The sequence below is a fragment of the Sus scrofa genome, chromosome 4 (assembly GCF_054392235.1).
Source record: "Sus scrofa isolate SSC_HxYL_T2T_F1_AM1 chromosome 4, Sscrofa_HxYL_maternal_Yorkshire_Landrace_v2.0, whole genome shotgun sequence".
Lineage (NCBI taxonomy): Eukaryota > Metazoa > Chordata > Mammalia > Artiodactyla > Suidae > Sus > Sus scrofa.
Window position 1 is genome coordinate 83827512 of NC_139386.1, and position 26422 is coordinate 83853933.

At 52.3% G+C, this 26422-nt stretch overlaps 1 protein-coding gene across 1 annotated transcript in view; it reads right to left on the bottom strand.

The window, feature by feature from the left end:
* Positions 1 to 3069: 3069 nt before the first annotated feature.
* Positions 3070 to 26422, bottom strand: part of LOC146403900 (uncharacterized) — a 119695-nt gene continuing 96342 nt past the window's right edge. The window contains exons 5-6 of the mRNA XM_085022440.1: positions 7563 to 7708; positions 3070 to 6418 (exon numbers count right to left, since the gene is read on the bottom strand). Coding sequence (XP_084878566.1) covers positions 6240 to 6418; positions 7563 to 7708 — 325 coding nt within the window. The 3' untranslated portion in view covers positions 3070 to 6239. The remainder of the gene's footprint in view (positions 6419 to 7562; positions 7709 to 26422) is intronic.

Below are 26422 nucleotides of genomic sequence, written 5' to 3' on the forward strand. Positions count from 1 at the left end.
GAGGTCAGCAGCAGTCAGCGGGCTCTGGGGTGTGAACCTGTGACCAGCACAGCCCTCATCTGAGGGCCCTGAGAGCAGGTCCAGGCTGCTTGTAGCCAGGGAAGGCTTCCTGGAGGAGAGGGCAGCTCAGCCAAGCAGAGAAAAGTAAAGGCCTGCAGATCAGTTGGGGAGCTGGAGAAGTCTGCAGATCTGAACACACGTGTAGGCTGAGTGTGGCGCTCACCAAGCCCTCCACGACCCCTCACCTAGCAAAGCTGTTCTCCCTCTGGGGTGACTGATGCGAGAATTTCAACCTTTGACTGGCATTGTGACTCATTGGCCAGCCTTCAGACCAAGGTTCTCCTAAACCCTTTTACCTTAATTTATCAGTAAAAGCCATTGAATTAATCCACCCAATATACATATAGCATTGTGTTATCATGTTGTCCACATAAAGAACACACACCAAATACCATTGAAGGCCAAGTGAGAAAACACAGTAAGAGCATATCCAGCCTCCTGCCCACGCTCACTTTCTCCTTCTCACAGACTGCAGGTGCCACCAGAGAAAGGACAAGGGCCATTTCCTTCCCCGCCATGTCCCAAGGCTGGCACATGGTGCTGAAGGAATGAATGTGTGACCCCAACTTGTCCCCAGAGGGAAGAATAGCGTGGAAAGCAAACCACCGGGAGAACTAACTTCTCCCCATGAAACAAACCGTAGCAGTGAGATTTTGATCCTTTGTGTAAGTTACAATTTGCCTCCCTTAGAAGAGTGTACAGCCTGAGGGCCGTCAATCACATCAGCTGGAAGCAGCAGGACAATGTAAGAAAACAGTACCGATGCCATTTTCTTGAGTTTCCAGGACAAATTCTGTTATTTTCATTGCTCTTCACTTGGCAATGCGAGGTTGCAGCAGGAAACGATTATCGGGAAGAAACTGGGTCAGCTGAGCTGGCCTTGGGCCGGTGGCTCCGGCAGGGCCTCCCCCGACCTGCACCCTCACCTCAGCCCAGGGCCTCCCCTGACACCTGCACCACCCAGCCCAGGGCAGCCAGACCCCCCCGCCAGCCCAGGTCAAGTGCTGCCTAGAGGCCTACAGAAGCGTGGATTCTCGAGCCAAAGGCATGTCCTCGGACCCACTGGTCAGCTCAGAGCTGCCAACCCAGAGCTGACGTCACCAGCCATGAGAGTTGGGAGGAAAGGACAAAGTTTCCCCAAATGGGGCATTTTCCACCTTCTCTGGTGCATTTTGACAGGACAGTGGATGCCCCACCACCACCCAGGGTACAGCGAAGTCCAACAAGCAAGGAGAGCCTGGCACAGAGAAGGGCTGAGGCCCCCACCAGGGCCCGGACCCTCCTCTGAGGAGCTCAAGAAGCTGTGGGAGAGCAGCTGGTTCCAGAAGGTGAAACATACTTGTTCTGCTCTGTGAGTCTGTTAAATAGTCACCAGAAGCAAGAGCCTCCACTGCATCCCATCGGAGGAGTCAAGGCCTTGGAAAAGGTGACCACACAGCCCTCAGAAAGCGAGCATTCAAAACCTGGCAGGTGCTGGGGCCAAATTAAACCCTGTGAACTAATTATCCACCTGCACAGACCCAGCTGGCTTCATGGGAAACGCACAGCCTGCACCTGCTGAGACGCACACCCGGTAAACAGGTTCCCCGCCTCCAGGGAGCTGCCTGGGGCTGAGGACGCAGCCGCCAGGTGACAGAGCCGCGCGGCAGGTTAAATGCCCAGCGGGGTTCCCAGCCCTGGACACCCTGGGAAACGTTCTCACGCCGTTGATAGGCCGGGCACCCGGCCCGGCCCCCACCCCAGAATCCACCCTGAGAAATGACATTTATTGGGGTTCTTGCCTGATTAACTGTAACACATAAAAGCAATACACATTTAATGCTGCTTCTTAAAAATAAAAATAAAAAAAAAAACACGGAAGTGCAACAAAAACTTGACACTTAAGACGGTTTGCTTGTTTTTTAGAGCTTTTCTTTCACTGAAGGGTAGGAACATAGGGGCAGGAAGCCTAAGCCTTGTTGATAGTTTCTAAAGTAACTGAGTCACTCCCTCAGATTTGTTTAATGAAACTCCACCACAGAATCTGGGGCCTGGAAGAAAGCAGGTCCCTGGCTGCTGGTGCCACCTGACTTCCGTCCCTGTGTGGTGGCCTTTTCCAGAAGGAAATATGTAGATATGGTGCATTATTTTATTAGGTATATGTTGTATACACCTGTGCACATACATATACAAGTAGATGTTATTTAAGGAGAAAGAAATCTAGGTTGCCTTCAACAGCACCTTGAAATCCATCCCCTAGGGCAACACTGGGAGGGTGGGGGCTGGGGACAGAGGCTCCCAAAGCCTGAAAGTCACCCCCCCATCTCCTCACCGAGCCCCTTTCCCAAGCTCCCTCTTTTTCATCAACTGACCAACGGCAGAATGACATCATCAAACAATACATCTAAAGGCTCTACAGAGACTATTGTCCACCTGCTGTGTGGTCAGGGCGACCTCTGCTCCCCGAGGACCCTGAGTGGGCCCAGGCTACATCAACAGAAGGACCCCCAAGTCCACACCCCACCCCCAAAACCTTAGCACGAAAAGTACCTGTGCTTTAAATATATTTGTGAAGAGTCTGTTACCAAAAAAAAGAAGTGAGCAGACTTGGACTTGAATCAGGACTCATGCTTGGAACCAGGCAGGGTAAGATAAGAGGAGAGAGATTCTGTGGCCACTTTTACAAGTAAATTCCATGGGGACTGGGAAACCAGTCATTTTTATGGATGTATGGAGTATCGGTGAGGTGATTCAGAACAGTGGAGGGAGAAGGAATATTTGCTTTCTCCCATTCGGCTCGTACACAAAATCCATTCAAAACATATGCCCAGCCCACTCCAGATCCAAGAAGCCCTCCCCTCAACAATGACCTCTATTGTTAGTACAGGGGGTCCTAAGCCACATTTTAATATCATTCTAAGCCTTTTAGAAGAAAGCAAAATCAGTTTAATTTCTTTTCAAAAATTAATCAACTTCTATTGTTTCTGCCAACACATGGATTATATTACAAAAATCATACCAAATCTGAAATTAGAAACTCAAGAAATGATCTTTATTCAAAGAATTACAATCCAGAAATCCAAATCTCATGTTAAAAACAGTTAAAAATTAAATGCAAAATGTATTTTTTAATATAAAACAAACTTCCACCACCATCAGTTTCTGGCGCAGTCTGATGGCAACCTTAAATCTTATTTTTGAAGTGTCTCTAAGGGACCGAAGGACAGATTCCCATGAGGCTCTCCAAGCTCATCTGTGTCTGCCCCACAACATACTGAGTCAGTGACACAAACTGGACATGCCCAGCTGGGAAATTTCCCAACCGTTCTGGTTATTAACATGCTAGAAAAATGAAATACTGAGGACCTGTCTGGAGCTCGCTGCTGTGGCTCCTTGACCCCCAGCCCTCCGGCCGGCACTCCGGGCAAAGTCCAGACCACGGGCAGGCACTGTTGCCACCAGCACTTTCCCACACAACATGGGATCCCACGGGAAATTGGCCCAGACTGGGATCCTCTTTGATGAATCATTCTCGCACCTTGGCTCAGCCACACCCGAGATGCTGGCTGTTAGCAGAGCGTCACTGCAACAAAAAGAAGGGGGTAGGCATGCCCCCGCCTCTCAGGTCACTGAGCCCCAGTCTGGAGTGGCCTAGTCCAGACTTTCGTCCTGAGTCTGGGTTGGTGGGGCCGGGAGGGAGGCCCAGCCCGGCAGGTGGCCACTCGGAAAGGTGCCCCCCCATGAGAAGGGGCAGGCAGGAGACCCTCTGGGGCTCGGATGATGGGGGTCTGGACTGGTCCTGTGCAAACAGGTCCTAGGACTAGCCGTGTTCACACCATCAATGTACTTCAGGTTCTAACTGAGGTTGCAGGAAGGGAACAAAATAAATTGCTCGATTAACTTTTCCCATCAAAGCCACTTTTTTCAGCTTTCTAAAAATGATGACGTTCCCTCGTGGGTCAGCGAGTTAAGAATCTAGCTTTGTCACTGCTCTGGCTCGTGTCACTGTTATGGCTTGGGTGCGATCTCTGGCCCAGGGACTTCCACATGCTTCAGGCACCACCAAAAAACCCCAGTGATAACCAGCTTCTCATTGAAGGTCTCATCAAAGAATGATGACTTTACCCGGTATGGTAATTTTTTATATTTTGGTCTTTCTATTTTGTTCTCTGTGGTTAAAAATGTTGACTTTCAGAATTAAGGGGGGCGATGGGAGGAGGGGGCATCCCCTCAGAAGCTAAAGAGAGATGTGGATCCAGGCCAAGCCCACGGGATCCTGACCCCGTCACGCCACAGCACCGTATGGCTGCTGGGCTCGTCAGCAAGACTGCGCCGGGCCCCGGGGCCCCCTACATGTACCACATCCCGGCGAACAGCCTCCAGGTCCCCAAGGTGACACCGCCCTGGGTAAACAGCCCCCCCGAGCGTCTCCCAGCCAGCCTGCCCGCCCAGGATCAGGGAGACACTGAATCCATTCATACACACCACATGTAAAAGTTCTCTGCAAAGTTATCACCTGGGCACTTTCTCCAAATTCTGCTTCCAGCCTTCTTGCCCACCTCTTCTCCTCAAAGCACAGAGCTGAGGGGTCTCCTGTGAGGCAGGACGAAGAGTGGAAAGCACGCTGACCTCAGGGACTGGCGGCCTCCGCCCGGCCAGCCTCCCTGCCCAAGGTCCTGTCCACACTCATTGACCTGCAGGTGCAGCAACGGACCTTCCAAGCTGCTGGGGGCCAGGGGGCACAGCACCTGAGCCCTGGCCTGGGATGCTTGTTCCAGAGCCCAGGCCAGAACCTCGGGTGGACCACAAGAACCTCGTGGTGGGCCAGGTCCTACATCTTCAACGAGATTCCTGCTGGGTTTGTGCATGGCCGTCTGTGAGGACGATGTCTCAGGCCAGAGGGAGGGCCCCTTCAAAACACTTCCACATGCCTGCTGTTTGCTGCTCACGTGGCCACGGCCCAGCCCCTCCCTGCACTCTAGGCTGCGCGCGAGAGTCCTAGGTCAGGAAGGCACCCTCTTCAGCCTGCCTTGCCGTAAATAGCTCCACAAGGTGGTAGAAGATTAATATCCAACCTTCTTCCCATTTTAGTGAGTGATACTGAAAAAGGAATTCTTTTCATGGGAAATATGAGCAGCAGCCCAAGTTTTCATGTCAGAAAAGAAACCTTTGCCTTCTTTGAGGCCGGTACTTGCCTTCGAAGGGGCAGGTGTCCCGAGCACCTGGCTCTGGGTGGCAGTCCCTCAGGAAGCGCACATCCCCTGCCCCACACTGAAGGAGCAGCTTGTGTCCTGGGGGTCAGAGTGCAATTCTGGGGACCTGGTCCTCTGTCCCTACCTGTGGCTCTGTGCCCTAGTTTCTGCCAGGAAAAGCTGACTGGCCAGGGTTTCTGTTGTCCTGATAAAGAAGCCTTTTCCGATGGTGCAGTTCCCATGGGGAGACAGGTTTAGAGCTGGATGGAATTACCAGAAATCTTCAAATTCCTTCAAAAGCAGGACATTTGCTGGAAGGCCCAGCAAACCCTGGCAGGGGCTCCTCCGGGCCTTTTCGAGTGACCGGTGGGCAGGGGCTCCCGCCAGCCATGCAGGCAGGTGAGAGGAGGGAGGGCTCCTTGCTCTGCTGCTATTTCATTCAGCTCAGAAAGTGCTTTGCAGAACCGACCTAAAACCCTCACCTCTGTGGTAGGCAGACGCAGGCCCCAGGCCCTCCTGGGCTTCACCCTACTCCCTGCACCCTCTCCAGTGTGGGGGTCAGGCCCTCCTTCAGACCAGCAGAGAGTGGCGCATTCCCCCATCTCCCGGGAGCCCCTCTCTAGAGCGGGTCCCCGGGGCTTGATGAATCGGACCACATGGGGAAGCTGCAGGCAGCCTCTGGCCAACAGAAACTGAAGCTCTCGTCCCAGGGCTGCAGGACCGAAGAGTCCCAAGAGCCCAGCAGGGGACGCGGACTGCACTCCCCCACCCCCCACCCCGAGCTGAGCCTCCCCATGAGGCTGCACCCTGGCCATCGCCTCATTGCAGCCTCCTGAGATAGAGGACACGGCCAAGCTGAGCTGGACTCAGGGCCCACAGTGGCAGGGAGGGTGTTTGCATGTTGTTGTAAGCCCCAAGGCTGTGTAATTTGCCAGGCAGCAAACAAAACCTGTACACCCTGTCTTCAAAGTTTAGTCATTGATTCTTTTTTTAATTCAATAAATCAGGTTAGCCACCTGCTGCATGAAAACCAGCTTGGCTCAGGATATCCACACAAACTGAAACGCTGGACTCTGCGGGGCTTGGAGCTCCGGGAGCCCCCAGGCTGCAGGTAGGGAGGCGGGGCCCAGCAGAGTGGCTGGGAGGTTTTGCAAGCAGAGCTGACATTGATTTTTCAGAGGCTGGAGCTGATGGAACACACAAAATGAAGAGTTGCATTTCTTCAGTCTCAGTTCAACCCCCTTCTGTTGTAGGAGCAGCTGGTGGACGCTCAGAAACAGCCTTGGGTCACGGCCACGCCTGTCCACTCCCTCCCCTCCCCTCGGAGCTGGTGGCCTCCAGCCGAATTCCCTCCTGCTGGCCCTTGAAGAAGGATCTGCTGAGCCCTGGAGTCTCCCTCCTGACACTCCCCGTCTTACTCATCACTTCCTTAAACTCCAGTCTCCCGTCCACCCCCCCCCATCCCCAGCCCCACCCCCAGGGTGCTGCTCCCAGCAGCCCGCCTAGCACCTCCCCGGATGTGACGGGGGTTGAGAACCAGGGTGCGGGTCTCAGGGCTCGTCTGGCTGTGCCCTGCACCTCTCAGACGGCACTGGCCGTTTTCAGGGCCTCCCTGTCCAGTGCCGCCTCCCTGGGGATCTGGGGGTGTCCTTACCGGCTCCAGGGCACCTCTGGGCACAGTTCTCCGACGGCTTGGCCACAGCCCCACTTCCTCCCCCCGCCACTCCACCCCCTGCCCAAGCTCTCCCAGGTGGAGCATCTCCCTGCCTGTCAGCCCTTCTGGACCTGGTGTCCGGGTGGGATGGGCCCCCACCCGCCAGCTGCTGCTGCCACCTTCCAGCCCCCCAACTCAGGCAGCAGAGGGGGCGTATTGGAGTTTCTGTCCAAGCAGACACGAACCGGGATGGAGCCTAGGTCCCGGGCCTTCTGTAAAAGCCCGTTCCTCATGCATCCTGTCTGGGAGGAGAAGGTGCCCTGGCCCTAGGATAGGATAGGAAGGACACAACCTTTCATCGCGGACACCACCCTTTCTCTTTGACCTATGACCCTGATGATAACGACTTTCACTCTACTCCAGCCACCTGCCCAAATCTTTTTTTTTTTTTTTTCTGCTTCTTAGGGCCTCACGCACAGCACATGGAAATTCCCAGGCTAGGGGTCAAATTAGAGCTATAGCTGCTGGCCTACACCACAGCCACAGCCACGCCAGTTCTGAGCTGGATCCTTAACCCACTGAGTGAGGCCAGGGATCAAACCTGCATCCTCATGGATCCTAGGCGGGGTCATTAACCACTGAGCCATGCCAGGAACTCTGCCCTGATCATTTCGTACCAGCGGAGAGAAGAGTGGAGCCGCCGCACTGGCAAGAAGCTGATCTGCCCCAGCTGTAACCCTCGCCTGTAGCTCTGGCCCGTTGAGGTGTTTTGCTGTGTAGACCATCAGAGCTAATTCCTGAGCCCTGGCGCCAGTTCCACAACCTGAAATGGGGGGAGAAGAGCATTGGACAGACTCCAGCAAGAGTTGAGAGAGCTCCCAGGTTCTGTGGACAGAAAGGCCTGGGGAGAAGTCAGGGCCGAGTCCCGTGGGCGCTCAGCCCCATTACCTTAGGAGACTGGGGCAGCTTCACAGCAGCATCAACGACACCCCAGACCAGAGGACTCCTTGTCCGGGAACTGCCCTGCACACGAAGGGTCACCCCCTCCTGATACTGTGAAACAGCAGCTGCCTCCACACATGGCCAGATGCCGCTGGGGTGGGGAGGCCTAGCTGAGAAGCCCTGTAGTCACAGGCCTGGCCAACCAGCCAGCACTCCCTACCCCGGGCTCCTGCTGAGGTGGAGAATCAATGACTTATTTACTGATCCTTTACACGGGTGTAATTATTTTCATGGAGTCAAACTCTCTCACGAACAGACCACTCTGAAATCCACCCAGAAATTATCACCTTAACAGAGTGACCATAAATGATGCGTCATTTTTTCTGTGGATTTCGATATCACCTCTTCTAGCAGAAACTAATTTCTGTGATTGGATTTTTGACCAAAACATCATCCAACAAATTTATAAATGCCCAAATTTATAAACGATTTCCCACCTACTCCTGAGAAATAAGCACTGCTTTCTTTTCAGAATACTCAAACAAGGCTCAGAGACGCTAAATTACGCTACCCCAAGGTCACATAGCCACTGATTAGAAATGGAATTTAAGTAGGTCTGAGGATGACATTCATGGAATGCAGTGTCACAGGCCTACTCTTCTCATGGTCACCAGCTGCTTCCAGAATGGCACCTTCACCCTCTAGCCTAAGACCCCTCCAGACAGCTACGGAATTATGTTTAACTGCCACTCACTATGACACTTAAGAACGGAGAGCCGGAATTCCTGTCGTGGCACAGTGGAAACAAATCCGACTAGGAACCATGAGGTTGCGGGTTTGATCCCTGGCCTCGCTCAGTGGGTTAAGGATCCAGCATTGCTGTGGTGTAGGTCAAAGTTGTGGCTCGGATGTGGCGTTACTGTGGCTGTGGCATATGCTGGCAGCTACAGCTCCGACTAGACCCCTAGCCTGGGAACCTCCATATGCTATGGGTGTGACCCTAAAAAGACAAAAATACAAAAAAAAAAAAAAAAAAAAATGAAGAGCCTCTTCCACAACCTGGGGGTTGGACCATGGGACCTCTGTGGCCTCATCAGCCCTGACACCCACGCATGACTCTATTCATTTCAGGATTTGGTAGGATGTGACCACTGTTCCTGATGTCTTGCAGTTGCTGTTTTTCTTACATTTGATCAAGTCTCTCCAAACCAGACTGATGTTTCTTGCCGAAGCACATCCTAGTTTTGTCTCTAGGTCAGGCCTGGGGCCATGGTTGGCAGCCCCATGGAATGATGCACTGGCAGCCCACAGCTGGAGCCACTGTCAGCACCTCTGCTCCGAGATGTGAGCCGGCACAGCCCCCACCAAGGAAGTTGTCATCTGACAACCTTTTAATGCATCTCCTGTGCGGTTACAAGTGGGTGGAAGGGGGGGCAAGAGAACAGAGCAGTTTTCTCATGTGTTTGTTTACTTTCAATTTAAAATCTCTTCCAACAAAATTTAAATGGACGCCCAATGTATTAAACAGATACAAACAGAATTGCTTTAAGCTACACTTTCTGGATGAAGACTTGGAGGCCTACTTGGCCGTCCCTCCTTCTAAAACAAACGCCCTTTGTGAAGTTCCTGCAGATGCCCTAGGACCGCCACAAACACTGCTTTAAAACGGGTATCCTGAGAGCAGCAATGCTGGAAAGGGAGCAAGAGCCTCCAAAGATCGGCTCCTTCATAAAAGTGACAAGAACACTGGGAAAAGTACAAGAGCAGCCTTCTCAGAGCTTTAGAAGTTACCCAAGGGATTGCAATAATCCAAGGAGTGTTTATTCAAGAGAAAATGGCTGAATTGCAGTAAAGCCAGTGAGCTTTGCGGCATTTTAACCTGGCCTGTTCCAATCTCTCTTGTATTCGTTTCTTCTTGCTGCTATAACAAATTACAACATACCTAGCACCTTAAAACGGCACAACTTTATCATCTTACACTGATGCAGGTCAGAAGTTAGAACAGGTCCCACTGAGCTAAAATCAAGAAGGCAGCAGCACTGTGTTTCTTTCAGAAGCTTCCAGGGGGTGATCAGTGTCCTCCCTTCTAAAGCTTCTCCAGGCTGCCCTCGCCCCTTGGCTCAAGGCTTCTTCCATACCCAAAGCCAGGAGTGCAGTGTTGAGTTCCTATACCTCTTTACCCACTCAGCTCATCCACTTTTAAGGACCCGTGTGATGACACAGGGTCCACATAGACAACTAGGAATAACCCTTTTTAAGATCAGCGAATTAGCAAACTAGGTTCCATCTGCAATTTTAATTCCCCTTTGCCATGTAACATAACATATAAACAGCTTCTGGGGATGAAGTGGTGAGCTTTGGAGGGGCTTGTTATTCAACCTGTAGCATCTTTCTCCCAAGCTCTGCAGTAGGATTAAAAATCACCAACTCTGCAACTACACTTGCTGTGAAAACGAGTAGCCTGGGCAAAATGGGTTTGGAGCTCTCCAAAAGCTCCTTCGCCAGTTTCACTATCTAGTCTGTCTGGCAGCTCTCCAAAAAGAAATCCCATTCTTAGGGCTCATGTTCATTTGACCTGCCTTAGTGCTCACCACATGCTAATAGTGCCACTCCCAGGATTTTTGTTGAAAATAATTAGTGGCAATTGTTTAACATCTCAGTGTCCCAATACAGTGGTACCAGCTGGGGCAAATGACGGACCAGCCATAAACCCTGGAAGATGTCAATAAACAGCCTTGAAAGGCTCTGACATTGCTGGGAAATGAGGAGGCTGTGCCCATGTTCAGGAAAGGCATGAGCCAACCCTGATCTCTAAACTCCAGGAACTCTGAAGGCCTTGTGCAGGCAGGAAGTGAAGGCTAGGGCAGAGTCGTAAACTGCCAAAGTACTGAAAGCATATCACAAACCCTCCCAGAGCCCCTCAGAAAATAATGAGAGACTTACTGCTTCACAGAATTTAAGAAAATCTCTAATCATTAGCTGACCACTAAACTACCTGAGCAGATTTCAGTGGACATACATGACAAAGAATGCAAAATTTACAGAATTATTTCAGGGAAGTGACTAAACAAACAGCAACAACAAGAAATCCTGGGGTGGGGAGAGAATAAGGGCTCTGATTTCCATGCTTGACAAATCAGAGTATGTTAAAAAGACTCAAAAACAAAAACATAATACAAGCAACACAAAGAAGCAGAGAAATATGTCCCATACACAGGGGGAAAAATGAGCCAATAGAAACTGCCCCATGACAAAGCCCAGATGTTGGACTTAAAAAAAAGAACACTTTAATAGAACATATTTTCTTTTTTTTTGTCTTTTTGCTATTTCTTTGGGTCGCTCCTGTGGCATATGGAGGTTCCCAGGCTAGGGGTCAAATCGGAGCTGTAGCCACTGGCCTACCCCAGAGCCACAGCAACGCGGGATCCGAGCCGCGTCTGCAACCTACACCACAGCTCACGGCAATGCTGGATTGTCAACCCACTGAGCAAGGGCAGGGACTGAACCCGAAACCTCATGGTTCCTAGTCAGATTTGTTAACCACTGCGCCATGACGGGAACTCCAGAAGAACATATTTTCTAAAAGACCTAAAGGAAACCATATCTAAAGAATTAAAAGAAAATATGAGAGTGTCATCTCACTAAACAAGGAATAGCAAGAAAGAAATAGAAATTTTTTTAAGATAGAAATTCTGGAATTGAAATGTATAATCAATAAAACAAAAAATTCACCAGAAAGTCTCAAGAGAAAATTTCAGGTGATCAAAGAAAGAATTAGTTAAATTGAAAACAGGTCAATTGTGAGTATTTGTTCTAGGAGTTCCCGTTGTGGCTCAGCAGGTAATGAACCTGACTAGTATCCATTAGGTTCAATCCCTGGCCTTGCTCAGTGGGTTAAGGATCTGGTGTTGCCGTGATCTGTGGTGTAGGTTGCAGTCATAGCTTGGATCCCGCTTGCTGTGGCTGTGGTGTAGACAGGCTGCAGCTCCAATTTGACCCCTAGCCTGGGAACTTCCATATGTCATTGGTGCGACCCTAAAAAGAGAGAGAGAGTATTCTTTCTAAAGACTAAAAAGAGAAAGAATGAAGAGAAAAGAACAGGGTTTCAGAGACCCAGGGCATCCCTACACCTGCAGGCTGGGGACCCCAGCAGGGCGTAAGGAATATTCGAAGAAATGATGGGTGAAAACTCAGGCCCACCTAGCTGTCTTCCCAAGAGACCACAGCTCCTGAGGATGGGCCCCGAAAAGACACGGCAGAGGCCAGGTGTGGCCCAGGGAGCTGTGAGGCACGCGCAGTGCACCCGGATCCGGGGCAATGGGCCTGAGGCGGGAGGTCCAGGGGCACCAGACAGGGCAGCTGAAGAGCTGTTGGCCTGTGACGGCATCGTGTTAGCCATGAGCACGGAGCCAATGGAGAAGATGCTTGACACTGGCTTCCTTAGTGTTCCCAGACCCAGATCCTCATGACAAACGTAAATAAAATTTTTTTAAAAAGCTGAAAAATCTGGTGTGTCCTATGCACTATTTTACCCTTCGTATGCACTGAAGGGTGAGCTCATGGGGAGGCCTGCCCTGGGGCCAGCAGGCCAGGCGGGCAGGCCAGGCAGGCAGGCCAGGCAGGCCATTTTGAAGGCAGCCCCTCCCTTGAGCACAGCCAGACCCCCAGGCCCCCGGCTGTTTTCCACCTTCACACAAAGACAGAAGACCTCATCGCACCCAGACCTTGGTTTTTCAGAAAGAGCGTAACCAAGGAATCCAACAGAACAGGCGGGCTTTCCCACCGTGACAGGGGTGCCCCCACCGTAATGAAAGAGCCGTGCTCTCAGAGGGCACGCCAGATGGGTCACGTCCACCCTTCCCAGCCATCGTGTGGATTAGAGGTCTTTATCATCCCCATTTCACGGAGGGAAAAACTGGAGCATCACGAAGTTAGAGGGTGGACAGGCCAGGCCACAGCTGGTGGGAACTTTGGGCACTAGAAGGACAGCCCATCCATGCAGCACCAGCCAGAGCAGGGCTGCACGACCCAGGGCAGGCGTGATGTCCAGCTTCTCCTGGTCCCCCCACTGTGCTGCCTAATTTAGCTTAGCTCCACAGAGTCAATAAATTTATTATTTTAAAGGAAAATGAAAACATTCCAGAAGAACATTTGAGTGTAATTTCAAGCTCAAAAGAACACAGAGATCACTTTACAAAGGAGTTCTATAATGAATGAACTCTTCGTGGGGGGCGGGGGGAGCAGAGAGCAGGAGGACAAACAAAGCTGGATTTCCTTGGGATCAGCTCAGCCCTTTAATTCTGACTCTCCGTTACTAACAAAACATTCTCCTGTGCAGCACTTCAGCCCACAGTCTTATCAAACAGGAAACCATGGGAACCTTCACCAAAATTGATCTGCGCATTTTTCTAATAAGTCATCAGCTTTGCTATGGTTCTTTCAAGAAAGTTTTGGGAAAGAAAGAAAACTAAATTCTCCAGAATTCAAGATGTGCTGACACATGTTTCTGCCTCCCTGGCCCTCCTCTATAAGAAGCCCCAGGAGGATCCAAGAAAGAATGCATTTTTCAAAGGAAGAGAAGAAAAACATGGGAAAAAATAAAGATTCTACATGGAAAGTAATACTGTGAAAATATATTTGCAGGAAAAAAGGAAGTGTCAGTGGACCTCCCGCGACAGGTGAGGCCGTGGCCGTCCCTCCTTCCGGCCACAGCTGGGCTAGTCTCCCAGTTCTTCCTGGTCGGCTTCCCTCCTGCCTCCTGGGAATTCAGCACAGCAGCTCCCCTCACAGCATATGACGGACCCAGGTCTGCGTTTCCTGCCCACACCTCCTTCCTGGGATCTGTCCTGCATGTGGAACTGCCTGCCCCCACATCCCCACAGCAGCACCTCCCGTAGGCACCTTCTCGTTCTTCGAGCCCTTCCGCGGCTCTGCACACCTGTCCCCTTTAGCCACTGGCTGCCTCGCAGGCCTGAGGCCCCTTCTCAGCCGAGCCCCTCAGGCCAGCTTTGCTGCCCTCCTCCTGTCCTCACAGTTGTTGCTCTGCGCTCTGTCCTGATCACAGATGCTCCCGCTGAAGCCCAGCGGAGGACGCCAGGCCCGAAAGGAGCCCACACACTTCCCAGCTGACATGTAGCCTGATGCTGTCCCTGCTGGACCAGGAGCCACTGGGAATGGACACTGCCTCTCCTCTGTGTAAGTCATGTGCCTGGCCCACATCGAGAGCCACAGTTTGCAGGTGGCCTGAGTGGATGGGGGATAGCTCGGGGGTGTCTTCCTCGAGCACCTGCCTGGCTGGGGTTACAGGAGGCAGGGCATCATCCCCACCACCTCTCCGAGCTGCCCTGGGGACCCCTCTTCCATTTTCACCAGCCCCACAACCTTCCACCAACCAAGAAACTGTATCTCTGAACCTTTAACAACCTGTTTTTTTGGCAACTAGAGTTCATTAGCCTATTTCACATGGAAAGCAATTGTGTTTCATGCCTATTGGTCCTCTTTGCATGTGGGGCCCGGGGGAGTGCTGCACAGACACCAGGGGAGTGGGGGGAGGAGGAGGGAGGGAAAGGAGATAGGGGAGCAGGAAGGAGGGGGGAAGGAGGGGGAAAGAAGGGGGAGGGGAGAAGAAGAGGGAGGGGAGAAGAAGAGGGAGGGGAGGTGGGAAGGAGGGAGAGGGGTTAAGGGGATGGTGATGGGGGAGCAGGAAGGAAGGGGAGAGAAAGGAGAGGGAGGGGAGAAGGGGGAGGGGAGGGGACTCTATCTCCACACCTCCACACCGTACTCACTGCCAAATTTGTACTAAAAGTGGAAAAGAGAATGACAAAGCAAGTAAGACTCAGCTAAACAATTTCCTTTAGCCTCACTAAGACCTAACCTCCAATTCCTGTCCCCATAATCACAGACACATGAAGCGCCCCCCATACTGTGCAAGAGCAAACCCACCCAGGGGCCCCTGCAGCTCTCCAGCTAGTCCTGGGCCCCTGGCTGGTCTGACTGTTCTGGATGCACCAGAAGAGCGGGCAGAGAAGCAGGAGACAGGTAATCAGGCTGCACCTGAGGAGTGTGTGCAGCGAGGCGCAGCGAGGGCGACAGGGCACAGTTTCCAAAAAGCCATCTGCACCCTGCCCTAAGGTCAGCCCCACCCAGCTAAGACCATAACTCAACCTTCCCCTCTAAGGGGCTGCCACACTCTGAGCCACTCCACCACCTTCATCGTCCAGGGTCAGACACCAGACACCCCTGTGCACCCCTATGCCGGCTGCAGTCATCAAATTCCCAGTCTTAGGCCTGCTACTCTGCCCAGCCAGGTCCTTCCCACCAAGCGCAATACAGGCTCCCTCCAGATAAATGAGTCCGGCCGCACTGTGCACTCCCGCCTCCTCCCCCAATTGGCACCTGCCTCACCCCTCCTCACCCAGGGTCTGTGGGCAAGATGGGCAGGGAGCCCAGCGTCTGCGTCAGGATGGCCCCTCATCCCACCTCTCACCTCTGCCATGGGGCTGGCCAGGGCCACTTCCCCTCTTGGGCGTAAGTGAGCCCCTGTGTCCTAGAGAAGCACACACCCCAGCTCCCGCCCTCCGCCCTAATGAAACAGTCACCAACTGCGCCTTTCACGGGGAAAGGCTGAGATCTCTTTCATTGCTCCAAACTGCATTTAAGTCTTCCCTTACAATATCCCACTTCCATCTCCCTCCTGGAGGCAACCCCCCCGGGGTGAGGAGCTCTGGACTTGGAGGAAGGAACAGCCTCAGGGAGTTCCCTGGTGGCTCAATGGGTTAAGGATCAGGTATTGTCATTGCTGTGGCTCAGGTCATTGCTGTGGCACAGGTTCAGTCCCTGGCCTTAGAACTGCCACATACTGTGGATGTGGCCAAAAAAACCAACCAACCAGCCAACCGAGCTGCACCCCAATGCTTCCACTTGGCCCAGGAACTCGGGCCAGGTCACCTCCAAGCCCTGAGACGCCACATCTGTACCTCCATGATGGAAACAACGATGGCAGCCCCACAAGGCTGTGAGGGTGGTGGAAGGAGTGAGGAGCACGCCAGCCTCCAGGGAGGCCACCAGGATGGAGCTGGCCGGGTACAGGGCTGACACTCTGCGGTGGCCGTTTATGACTCTGGGGACGGCACTTAATGCTCCTGATTGGCACACAAATATCTGAGGATGAGGAATTGGTCCTGAGTAACTTCAGGGCTGCCCAAATGTCAGATGGCGCAAGAGGGCTTTCCTTCCTAAACCTGGAAGTGCCCTCGTATTGTCCTTTTCCTGGAATCCATCCATGTCTCACTTTGTGAGTTCCTCTAATGCAAAAATATTTGGCAGCTTTTTCCAAAAAAGTTCAGCTGCCTAAAACCAAGAATTTCTTTAATTTGATTTGGTTGCAAAATCCCTTAAGGAAAAATAATGATGAAAAGCTTTCTGGTGGGGAAGTTATATTGTGGGGAAGTGATTTCGCTTCTTATGAAATCAGGTTTACTTCTGAACAACTAACTGCCTGCCCAGAAACCTAAATACTCTGCCATGTGGTTTCCTGTGAAGGACCCTGAGCCGGGCTGAGCGTCGGGGTTGTGGGGTCTCTTCAGGGTGAGGTGCAGATTAGACGAGCCGCCTCCAACCCGCTCCGTGAAGTCACTGCTTTGCATCAAATTCCAGTCCTTTTGCTGCAGGAACTGATCTCTCAGTAAATGAAAACACTGTTTATAGAGAAACTGCTGCTCCAGATCCAGGGAATGCTTCTCAAAATTCTGTTTCTGTTCTCACATAAGACAATGAGTGACAAGAAATTTATAGCATCCTCAAGAATTTAAGGATCAATGAACACAACTGAATGAGTCCTGACTTAGTAAGAAAATGATTTGTCTTTAGCAAAGCTCCCTTGTTTGGACGCGGTGACAGTGCCAGGCGACACCGTCTGCCGGTGCTCAAGAAATGACTCAGGACGTGGATCTAAGAGCCACCACGGACGCCCGTCCTGACTGGAGTCCGCCTCACTGCCTCCCTCCCAACTGGCCCCGTGAGACGGCCCCTCCCTCAGGCCAGAGCATCCACCTGCCTCTGTCCCCAGCCCACGTGGACTAACCCTGACTATCCAAGTCCTGCCGTGACCTGGATCTGACCTCACATGTCCCTGGGTCCCTCTACCCTCAGGTAACAGGCTTCAGGCTCCTTGTGCCCATCCCGCACCCAGGGTGGGGGGACAGGAGCCACACCCTCTGGGAGCCAACGGGAACCAGCAGCTCTGCAGTGTGGACAGCGGGCTTTGTACTTCTCGTTCACACTTGATTCCAGAGTAAATTCTGAATAGAAGCACTAAGCTCTGTGTGTGTGGGTGTGTTCTGAGTCACATGTCTGTGACTCAGAAAGGCCGTCACTTCCCATCGTGCGTATATGTAACTTCCTATCGCCCCACGGGGTCGGCACATTCGATCATAAAATCCCTCAAATCCCTGCCTGTAGAGGACAGTGTCCATCTGCATCTGGAGAAGAAGCAGAGATCTGGAGTTTGTGGAGCAAACGGCGACCAACAGGGCATTGCTTTTCTTGCCGAGTCTCCCACACGTGACCCGCCTCCCTACCTGTTCATCCACAGTAACGTCGAGGGTTTAAAATGTACATAACACAGCAAAACCAAGGGAAAAACTGTCCAGAGCTTCTTCCTCTCCACCTTCCCACACGGGCAGGGCTTCTTTCCTGAGTGACAAGCCCTTCGTCACGCTGCTGTATTTTCATTGGGACAGTTTGGAAATGTAGACACAGCTCATAAACCGGGAAGTAGACAGTCAGTGCATTTTAGTTAAACTTAATCCCAGACCGCCTTTTATTACTGCAGCACACACACACACACACACACACACACACACACACGGTGTGGGGGGCAGGTGCGTGTCACACATGCAAGACCCCAGGGTCACTCTCTGACACTCCTTTGACTGGGGGCCTGGGCTCCCCCAGGGTGTCCAGGCATCAGGCTCCCATCCTGCACACACAGGCTCTATGTGGCCCCCTCCCGGTTTTCAGTCCGACCCCACAATGTGAAGAGTCCAGCAAATGCTCAGGCCTTGAAACATGGGTGTGAGCCAGGACCCACTCCAGCGTGCCACACACCTGACCTCGAAGACGGGGAGAAAGGAAAGAGGCGAAATACCGCCTAAGCTCTGTCAGAGATCACCCACTGACGGCTGACACTCTGGATATATTGGCATAACTAAAACATGTCATTGAAATTACTTTCATCTTCTCCTGTATTGCTTTTTGTCACGTAGACACCAGATATGTAAAAACAAAATGTGGCAAAGGTCTATTTCTGTTGGGCTTCAGGCACCACGTCCAGGCTCTCTAGACCTGGGTCCCAACAAAGGCCAAGGGAGATTCCCATGGTCACCACTGGTCACCAGAATCCCCAGACCAAGACCTACAAGCAGCATATGTAACACCCCTGCCCGCCCCCACCCTGCCACAACCTCCTGCTGACAGCGACACCAGCCCGTGACCCGGCTCAGTGCCCTCCAGCTGAGGCCCCCAGATGGCCAGCCGGGCAGCTCGTGGGCCTTGCAGCCCCTTCGCTTCCTGCCTCTGTTTCGGGCACCCCCAGGGAGGCCTCCTAATGGCAAGACCACGGCCACTCACCCCACTTGGGGCTCTGCTCCCCCCACGGACGTGCCCCGGGAAAGAGACGGGCTGGACGCCCCCTCCATCGCAGGCCTGCACATCTGGACCTGGCCCCGGGCCTCCCTCCTGTACCTAAAGGAGGCCTGAAGGTCACCCAGGGTCTCGGCCTCTCCCAGCAGCCGTTCCAGCCTCGTTCCCACCAGGGCCCCAACCAGCAGCTCCTGCAGAAGAACCTGAGTCCTGACCCACCTCTGACAGACCTCCAGACACAGACATGCGTGAAGACAGGCGGTGGGCGGCGACAAACGAACAGGGCTCTGTTCAGCTCAAAAGTGGACACTGCTGAGCTGCTACCAGCTCCTAGTGAGTTCTGCAACTATTACTTAAAGAAACAACCCATAAGATTTTGGACAGAGGTGTCATCAATTTGAGTTTATAATGAAGCCCGTACAGAGCATATACCAATCTTCAAACTGTAACACAGAGCAGAAAAGGGGTCTGAGGGTCACTCCTGTGGCCCGGTTAACCCCCAAGTTGTGTAGGGTGTGTGCGTATCACATTTTAGATAGAGAAATCTAGACACTTGCTTACATTTCAGAATTGTCTTCCTTCTTACTTAATACTCTATTAAGTTCTTGCTTCATCTTCCTGAGGTTTTATTTCATTTCATTTCATTTTATATTGTCTTTTTAGGGCCACGTCCTTGGCATATGGAAGTTCCCAGGCTAGGGGTAGAATCAGACCTGCAGCTGCTGGTCTACACCACAGCCACAACAACACCAGATCTGAGCTGTGTCTGTGACCTACACCCAGCTCATGGCAACACCAGATCCTTAACCCACTGAGGGAAGCCAGGGATCAAACCCAAATCCTCATGGATGCTAATCAGGTTCATTACTGCTGAGCCACAATGGAAGTCCTTTCTGAGGTTTTAAAATGCTGGAAAATAGCCATTTCCCCATTGAAATTTTTCATATTTCTTATTGTACATAGTTCTCATATCTAAAAAAAGCAAAAAGGAGTTCCCTCTGTGCTGACTGTAGCAGCACAAGAATCTGACTAGCAGCTCAAGTTGCTGAGCAGGTGCAGGTTGGATTCCTAGCCCAGCAGAGCGGGTTAAAGGATCCATAGGTTACAGCTGTGGCTCAGATTCAGTCCCTGGCCTGGGAACTTCTGTATGCCTTGAGTGCGGCAATAAAATAAAATAAAATAAAATAAAATAGCAAAAAGCAGGAGTTCCCTGGTGGCCTAGCAGTTAAGGATTCAGCACTATCCCTGGTGTAGCTCAGGTTAGATCCCAAACCTTGGAACTTCCACATGCTGCAGGCACAGCCCAAAAAAAAAATTTCCTTTTTTTTTTTTTTTTAGTTTTAAAAACCCAACTCACTGGACAGGGTGTGGGGCAGCCCAGCAGCATCCTGGGCAGCAGGAGATGAGCAGGGGGCTGGGCTCCACGGAGGACAGCTGCATCAGCGGCAGCTACACTGGAGGCTGGGGGGCCAGGCAAGCATGAACCTTGCAGGGAAAGGGGCTTGGACGGAGCAGGGTGCCGGCCTGAAGTGCAAGGCAGCTGTGTAACTCGAGGTTTTCAATGTGAGCTGACGAACATAGGAAAGGTACACAGGCGCATCTGTGTGGACGGGAACAGACACAGATCTGTGTCACCGCCCACGGCAAGCAGGCCCCTTCATGACAAGGACTATACCCAGACCCCAGCTCTTGGCCACAAACACAATTCTTCAGCACTGAAAACACCAGAGCCCCTGCAGACAGAGATGGTCCAGGCAGGGCCCAGGAGGGCACTAGGTGACCAGGAAGTGGGGACGCGAGAAACAATTGGCCAGTCCCCTGGACGGGACTCGAGGGACCACACGTGCCCAGTCTGAACATCAAAACCAAGGGCGACGGTGATGAATTACAACACACGGGCTAAACAGGAATCCACGAGGTCTCCTCTTAGTAATAAAAACCTGCATGAAAGAGGAAGTTCTTTCCTGTAGTAGAACCTAATATCACCCTAAATGCAGAAGAATTAAAAATCTCACCGGCAGAGTCAGCAGCTATTCTGGCAGGAACAAGGAATGAGACTTTAAATGGATTCAGAGGCATCTCCACACCAAATGCTCACACTCACGATACAAGAGGATCAGAAGTGACCTTCCAGGGGAAAAGGCTGGCATACAGCATCTCAATCACATGGTCACATTCAGGGTCCACGAGTAAGAAGAAAAGTCAACATCCACCGCCCAGGTGGGATCATCCCTTTAATATTCTGGCCAAAATACGCACAAACCAGTCTTAATCATGAAGAAACTCTGGATCATCCCCAAAAGAAGGGGTATTATTATTAAAAGCTATTACATTACTTTTTTAAATGTCAAGGTCACAGAAGCCAAGGAAAAGGACAAAAGGTGGGTGAAGAGCCAGGATGAGGATGCAGTCAGCCCGCACTCCAGCCGCTCCTGATAAACCTGACAGGTGGACACCTTTGAATGTAGCCTTGGACGCTTGCAAGTTTTCTACAAGTTCCTAATTGTTCCTAAATTAAAAGTTAATTTTTAAAATGTCTCCCACTCCTTGTTATTTTTGCCTGTGACGGACGAAGTTGTTTTCTTGTGTTTCATGGATGAAAACTCTACTTTATAAAGGTGTCCAAGTGTGAGTACATGAGACCAACAGCCAGACGGGAGAGAAGATAGACAGACAGATGGACAGACACAGATAAGTCTTAGATTTCAGTTAAATACCTGTTCACATGACGTCACAAAAATGCCCTTGCTCTCAGGTATTTTATTGGAGAATCTCAAAATCTTTAGACACAAACAAACCCTTCCATACTTTACATCAGCTTAAGTTTCTATCTCCAATACGGCATTCCAAAATGCACTGCTGAGAAGCAAATGAGGACGGAAAAAACGGCCTTTCAAGAAGCCCTGTGGGATGGGGAGGGGGAGGTATGGACGGGGAATTTGGGGTTGGTAGACGCAAACTATTGCATTTAGAACGGATGAGCACTGAGGTCCCGCTGTACAGCACAGGGAACTACGTCCAAACTCTTGGGTAAGACCAGGATGGAAGAGAGAATGAGAAAAAGAATGTGTATATATATATATATATATATATATATATATATATATATATATATAACTGGGTCACTTTGCTGTACAGCAGAAATTAGCACAACACTGTAAATCAACTATACGCTAATTAAATTTTTTTATTTTTATTTTTTATATGATGATTTTTTTTCATTATAGCTGGTTTACAGTGTTCTGTCAATTTCCCACTGTACAGCATTGTGACCCAGTTACACATACATGTATAGATTCTAAAATTTTTTTTTTTTTTTTTTTTGTCTTTTTGCCTTTTCTAGGGCCGCTCCCGTGGCATATGGAGGTTCCCAGGTTGGGGTCTAATCGGAGCTGTAGCCACTGGCCTACACCAGAGCCACAGCAGCACGGGATCCCAGCCGCGTCTGCGACCTACACCACAGCTCATGGCAATGCTGGATCCTTAACCCACTGAGCAAGGGCAGGGATCGAGCATGCAACCTCATAGTTCCTAGTCGGATTCGTTAACCACTGCGCCATGACGGGAACTCCAGATTCTAAAATTTTTTTAAAAAAAAGAAGCCCTGAACATTTTGGGAAGCGTGATCCCATGAGCAGGGGCAGGTTCTGCACAAATTTCTAAAAGGATGGTCTCTAATTCTTAAACGATGGATCAGAAAATCCTTAGTTCTCTAATTTCACTTCAAAGACATCACCCTCAGCTGTTAATGTCATCAGCCCACTGGGTTCCGGCTCCAATTCTGCTCCCCTGTGGGTGACTGGGCCTGAGTCCCCCCCACATCTCACTCAGCTGGGCCTCCCTCATGCACCCTCCACTCTCTCAGCTCAGGGAGCAGGGGCGGTGGCGGGCAGGGGTTGTGATCCCCAGAAGCCAGGGTGGGGTCAGCTCCAGGAAGGGTCCTGCACGAGGCTGGACCAACCCCGTGTGCACTTCATGTCCAGTGGCAGATCCAATTCTAGGCCTTTTGTCAGAACCATTTCTTTCCTACCCTGCCGACCTTTAAAAAGTCAGTCCTGGAGTTCCCATCGTGGCTCAATTGTTAACGAATCCAACTAGGAACAACGAGGTTATGGGTTTGATCCCTGGTCTCATTCAGTGGGTTAAGGATCTGGCGTTTCTGTGAGCTGTGGCGTAGGCCAGCAGCTGTAGCTCTGATTCGACCCCTAGCCTGCGAACTTCCATATGCCACTGGGCGACCCTAGAAAAAAACAAAAAAAGTTAGTCCTGGGACACTGGATGCTGACCAGCCCCGCAGGACAGACCTTAATCTTTTTTTTTCCTTTTTTTTTTTTTTTGTCTTTTTACCTTTTCTAGGGCCACTCCGGATGTGGAATCTGAGCAATGTGGAATCCGAGCAATGTGGAATCCAAGCCACGTCTGCGACCTACACCACAGCTCACAGCAACAGTGTATCCTTAACCCACTGAGCGAAGCCAGGGATTGAACCTGCAACCTCATGGTTCCTAGTCGGATTCGTTAACCACTGAGCCATGATGGGAACTCCCCAGATCTTGTTCTTATGATTAAAAAATCCTAAGCAAACACAGATACTCTACCCAAGATACTTTCAATACTCGATTTCAATCTTTCTTCTGCCCAGTTCTTCCCCACAGTTCCTAAGAATGCCCTGCTCTCGGTGAAAGCAGAGGGCCCTGGTCTCTGGGGGAGGTCATGGTCTCTGGGGAGGCCAGGCAGAGGGTGGGCAGGGAAGCTGAGGGTCTCCCCAGGAGAGTGTCTCAGGCAGCGCGTCCTTGCTGGGTCCCCATAAAGCACCCCCTCCACCCCCCCGGGTGGAAAGACGTCCAGGCTCTGTGCTCGGGGCTGAGACGACTGTGGGCCAGTGGGCAACCAGACAGCCAGGACCCGCCCAGGACAGGCTGCCAGGACCCGCCCGGGACAGGCTGCCAGGACAGGCTGCATGAGCCGCACACCCCAAGTTTCTTACACGAAGCCTTCCTCCTCCAAAATTATTATAATCAAGACTTCTTTTCCTCCCCTGGAGGTCTTGTTCCAAATCCTGGACATGGATGTGGATTGAGAAGGAACCGAGGCCGTTTGGGGGGTGGGGGGTGCTGTTTACTGGACTCCCCCGGCAGCCCCGCCAGCTTAGGGGATTTGCAATCTCATCCTGAAGGCCTGAGTGAAGTCTTTACCTGCACTTCAGTCACTTCAGGGCTGGTCAGTTCGTGGGCCTGGGTATTTATTTACACTCCTTCACCCGGGGTTAGCTCATTTCACGGCTGTAGCTGCGATCTGCTCCTCAGAGACATCCTCTGTGCTGCGGGGCACACCCTGGATACCAGCAAACATTCGCAGGAAAAGCAAAACCAGCTGCTCACAAAGCGCCTTTCAACAGAATCCTCAGCCCGCGCCTCCGAAAAGCCACTCACGCTCTCGTGAACGGAGATGCACGTGGGCTCCCGGTGGCCTCGGTCGGGGGTGATGGTGAAGGTTCGGCTGGGCCTGCCGCCTGCCCACCAGCTTCCTTCCAGGACCCAGGCTCCTGGAGGGGGAGCTGCGGGGCCAGGTCACCTTCCATGTCGCTTGCTTGTCTTTAGTCCGGGTGGCCATTCGCTGCCAGGCGTGGATTGGTTTGGTTTTCTGCTGTTTCTCAGTTGTAACACAGATTCAGAGGTCACAGGTCACATGCTGCACAGACAGGAGGGCCTACTGCCTCCCCCGGCACACAGACCCCTGGGCAAGGACGGCCAAGCAGCTGCAGTTGGTGAGGAAACGTGCCCAGGCGGGGCTCCCAACTGAGGCCGGGCTGGGCGAGCGGAGCTCACAGCACATCCATCCGCCAGAACAGGGTTCTCCTGACTTTGGAGACCCTAGCAGCCATGAGAGCGCCCGAGGATGGCTGGCAGGACAGGCACACGAGGCCAGTCAGTGTGGGTCACTCAGCGCGGAAGACATGATCAGAAAACACACTCCACACCTCGGCCTGCCCACTCGTGGTTTTAGTTACCAACCCCAGATGGAGAAGACCCAAGATGAGACAGCCCCTGACATCTGAACGCTGAGCTCCAGGACATCATGGCAACTGCCCCCGGACCCACAGCTGTCCCACATGTGCCCCGGACTCACCCCAGCCCCCTCCAAAGCTGCAATCTGTTCCTCAGACATGTTCTGATGTCTTCCTCCAGGCCCCCCTGAGGTCAGGAGCCAGAGCCTGGAGCCCCGGCCCCCCTGCTCACAGGCCCACATCCACTCCACTCCCAGCTCCTCTGACCAATCCCCGGCCCACACGCCCGACCCACCTCGGCGGCTCTGGCCCTGCGTGCTGGCTCCCACCTCCCACGTCCTCTCAGGGGGCCTGACACTCAGGACATAGTCCTGCCACCTCCATGGCCTGACGGCCTGATTCACCCGCACAGCCCTCTGCTCGCCTGTGCTCTTGTTCACTGAACACATGCACCTGCAAGTGACGGGAAGATGTACTGGAAAAAAACGAAGACACGCTGGCTTTTAGGTCAACATCTTCTTCTTAGGTTTGAGTAAAGGCCAAACAACAAAATGAAAGGGGTGCAAAGCAAACTGCAGGTTACACACTGCCACTGCAGCCAGCGGACCAGCGGCTCCACCCCGAGGGCCTGAGCGGTGGGGTCCGGCCCTGAGGTCCAGGGAGTCTGTGTGTCTGCCCAGATCCTTAAAGGACTGCAGGCCGGGAGTGTGTGCCCGCCACAGCTCACAAACTCCAATAGGACACACGAGGCTTCTGAGCTGCAGACCCTACATGCCCGCAGCTGTGCTGGCGGGCGGTGGGTGTTCCAATCACTGCATCCAGGAGGCAAGTCCTAGGCAGCACATCAGCCCTGACTCCACGAACCCAGCTAGGCACCCCACCCCCGGGTGCCTTCAGCCTGCCTTTGAGGCCCTGCCGCATCCAGGCGCCCCTCCCTTCGCACCCCAGCCCGTGTTCTCTCTTCTCTACGTGTCTGCTGGCAGGGCGTAGGTACCTGCTGTGACCCTGAAGGAGGACAGTGTACATCCTCCATGGTCAGAGAGGACAAGAGGGTCCCCGCTGTGGGCCTCACCCTCCAGGGGGCTGGGGCAATAAGACCACACTTTTCCGCAGATGCCTGGGGCACATGTGGTCATGGACCCCAGAGACAAGTCTGTCCAGCATGGCCCTGCTGGTGGCATCACCAAGGAACCAGCCCCTCCTCCAGGAGAGGGTGGCACTCCTCCCACCCTCAGTCCTGACCCAAGACCCTCATCCCGGGAGGAGGAGAAGGTATGTCCAGCCTTTCAGCCCTCTTCCATCTGTCCCCCCGAAGGAGCCTCCCCAAATCCCCACCCCTTGGCCTGGGATCGTGGTCTGTTGCATGACACAAGCCCTCATGGAAGACCCAGATCGGAGCAAGGAGAACTCACACAGCACCAACTTGGGCCCAAGTGTGGTTTGCCCTGCAATGCTGACTGCCTCTCCAGCACCTTGTGCTCTGTCGGCATCCTGTTGCAAATGTAACCTCCAGGCAATTTGGCAGATCAGAGAAGACGGTTTAGTTGGGGGCCCGCACTTATTCTTTGGAGCACAGAGAACAGCCCACAAAGAAAAAGTGAAAAAATACACAACGGGAAAAGCGTTGTTGTGGCGAGACACCCATCAAGAGCTACAAAGGTTACGAAGCAGATGAGGGTCCCTGAAGTTGTTGCTGCCTGAGGGGCAGCTGGTAATGTGAACAGGCCATGGGTTCAGACCCCACCTTTGCTGCCTCGAACCTGGCAGCCCGCCTGGACCCCAGTCCCTGGGTCTGTAAACTCTGGAAAACATGTAAAGATGACGTTTGATGTAAAGGGAAGGCTCAGATGGTTTACAGAGTATTTGTTAATGCCTTTGGCAAATTCTGTCTCTTATCCTTAATCTGATTGGACTAATTGGATGAATTGTCCCTCCTGAAAAAGTTAC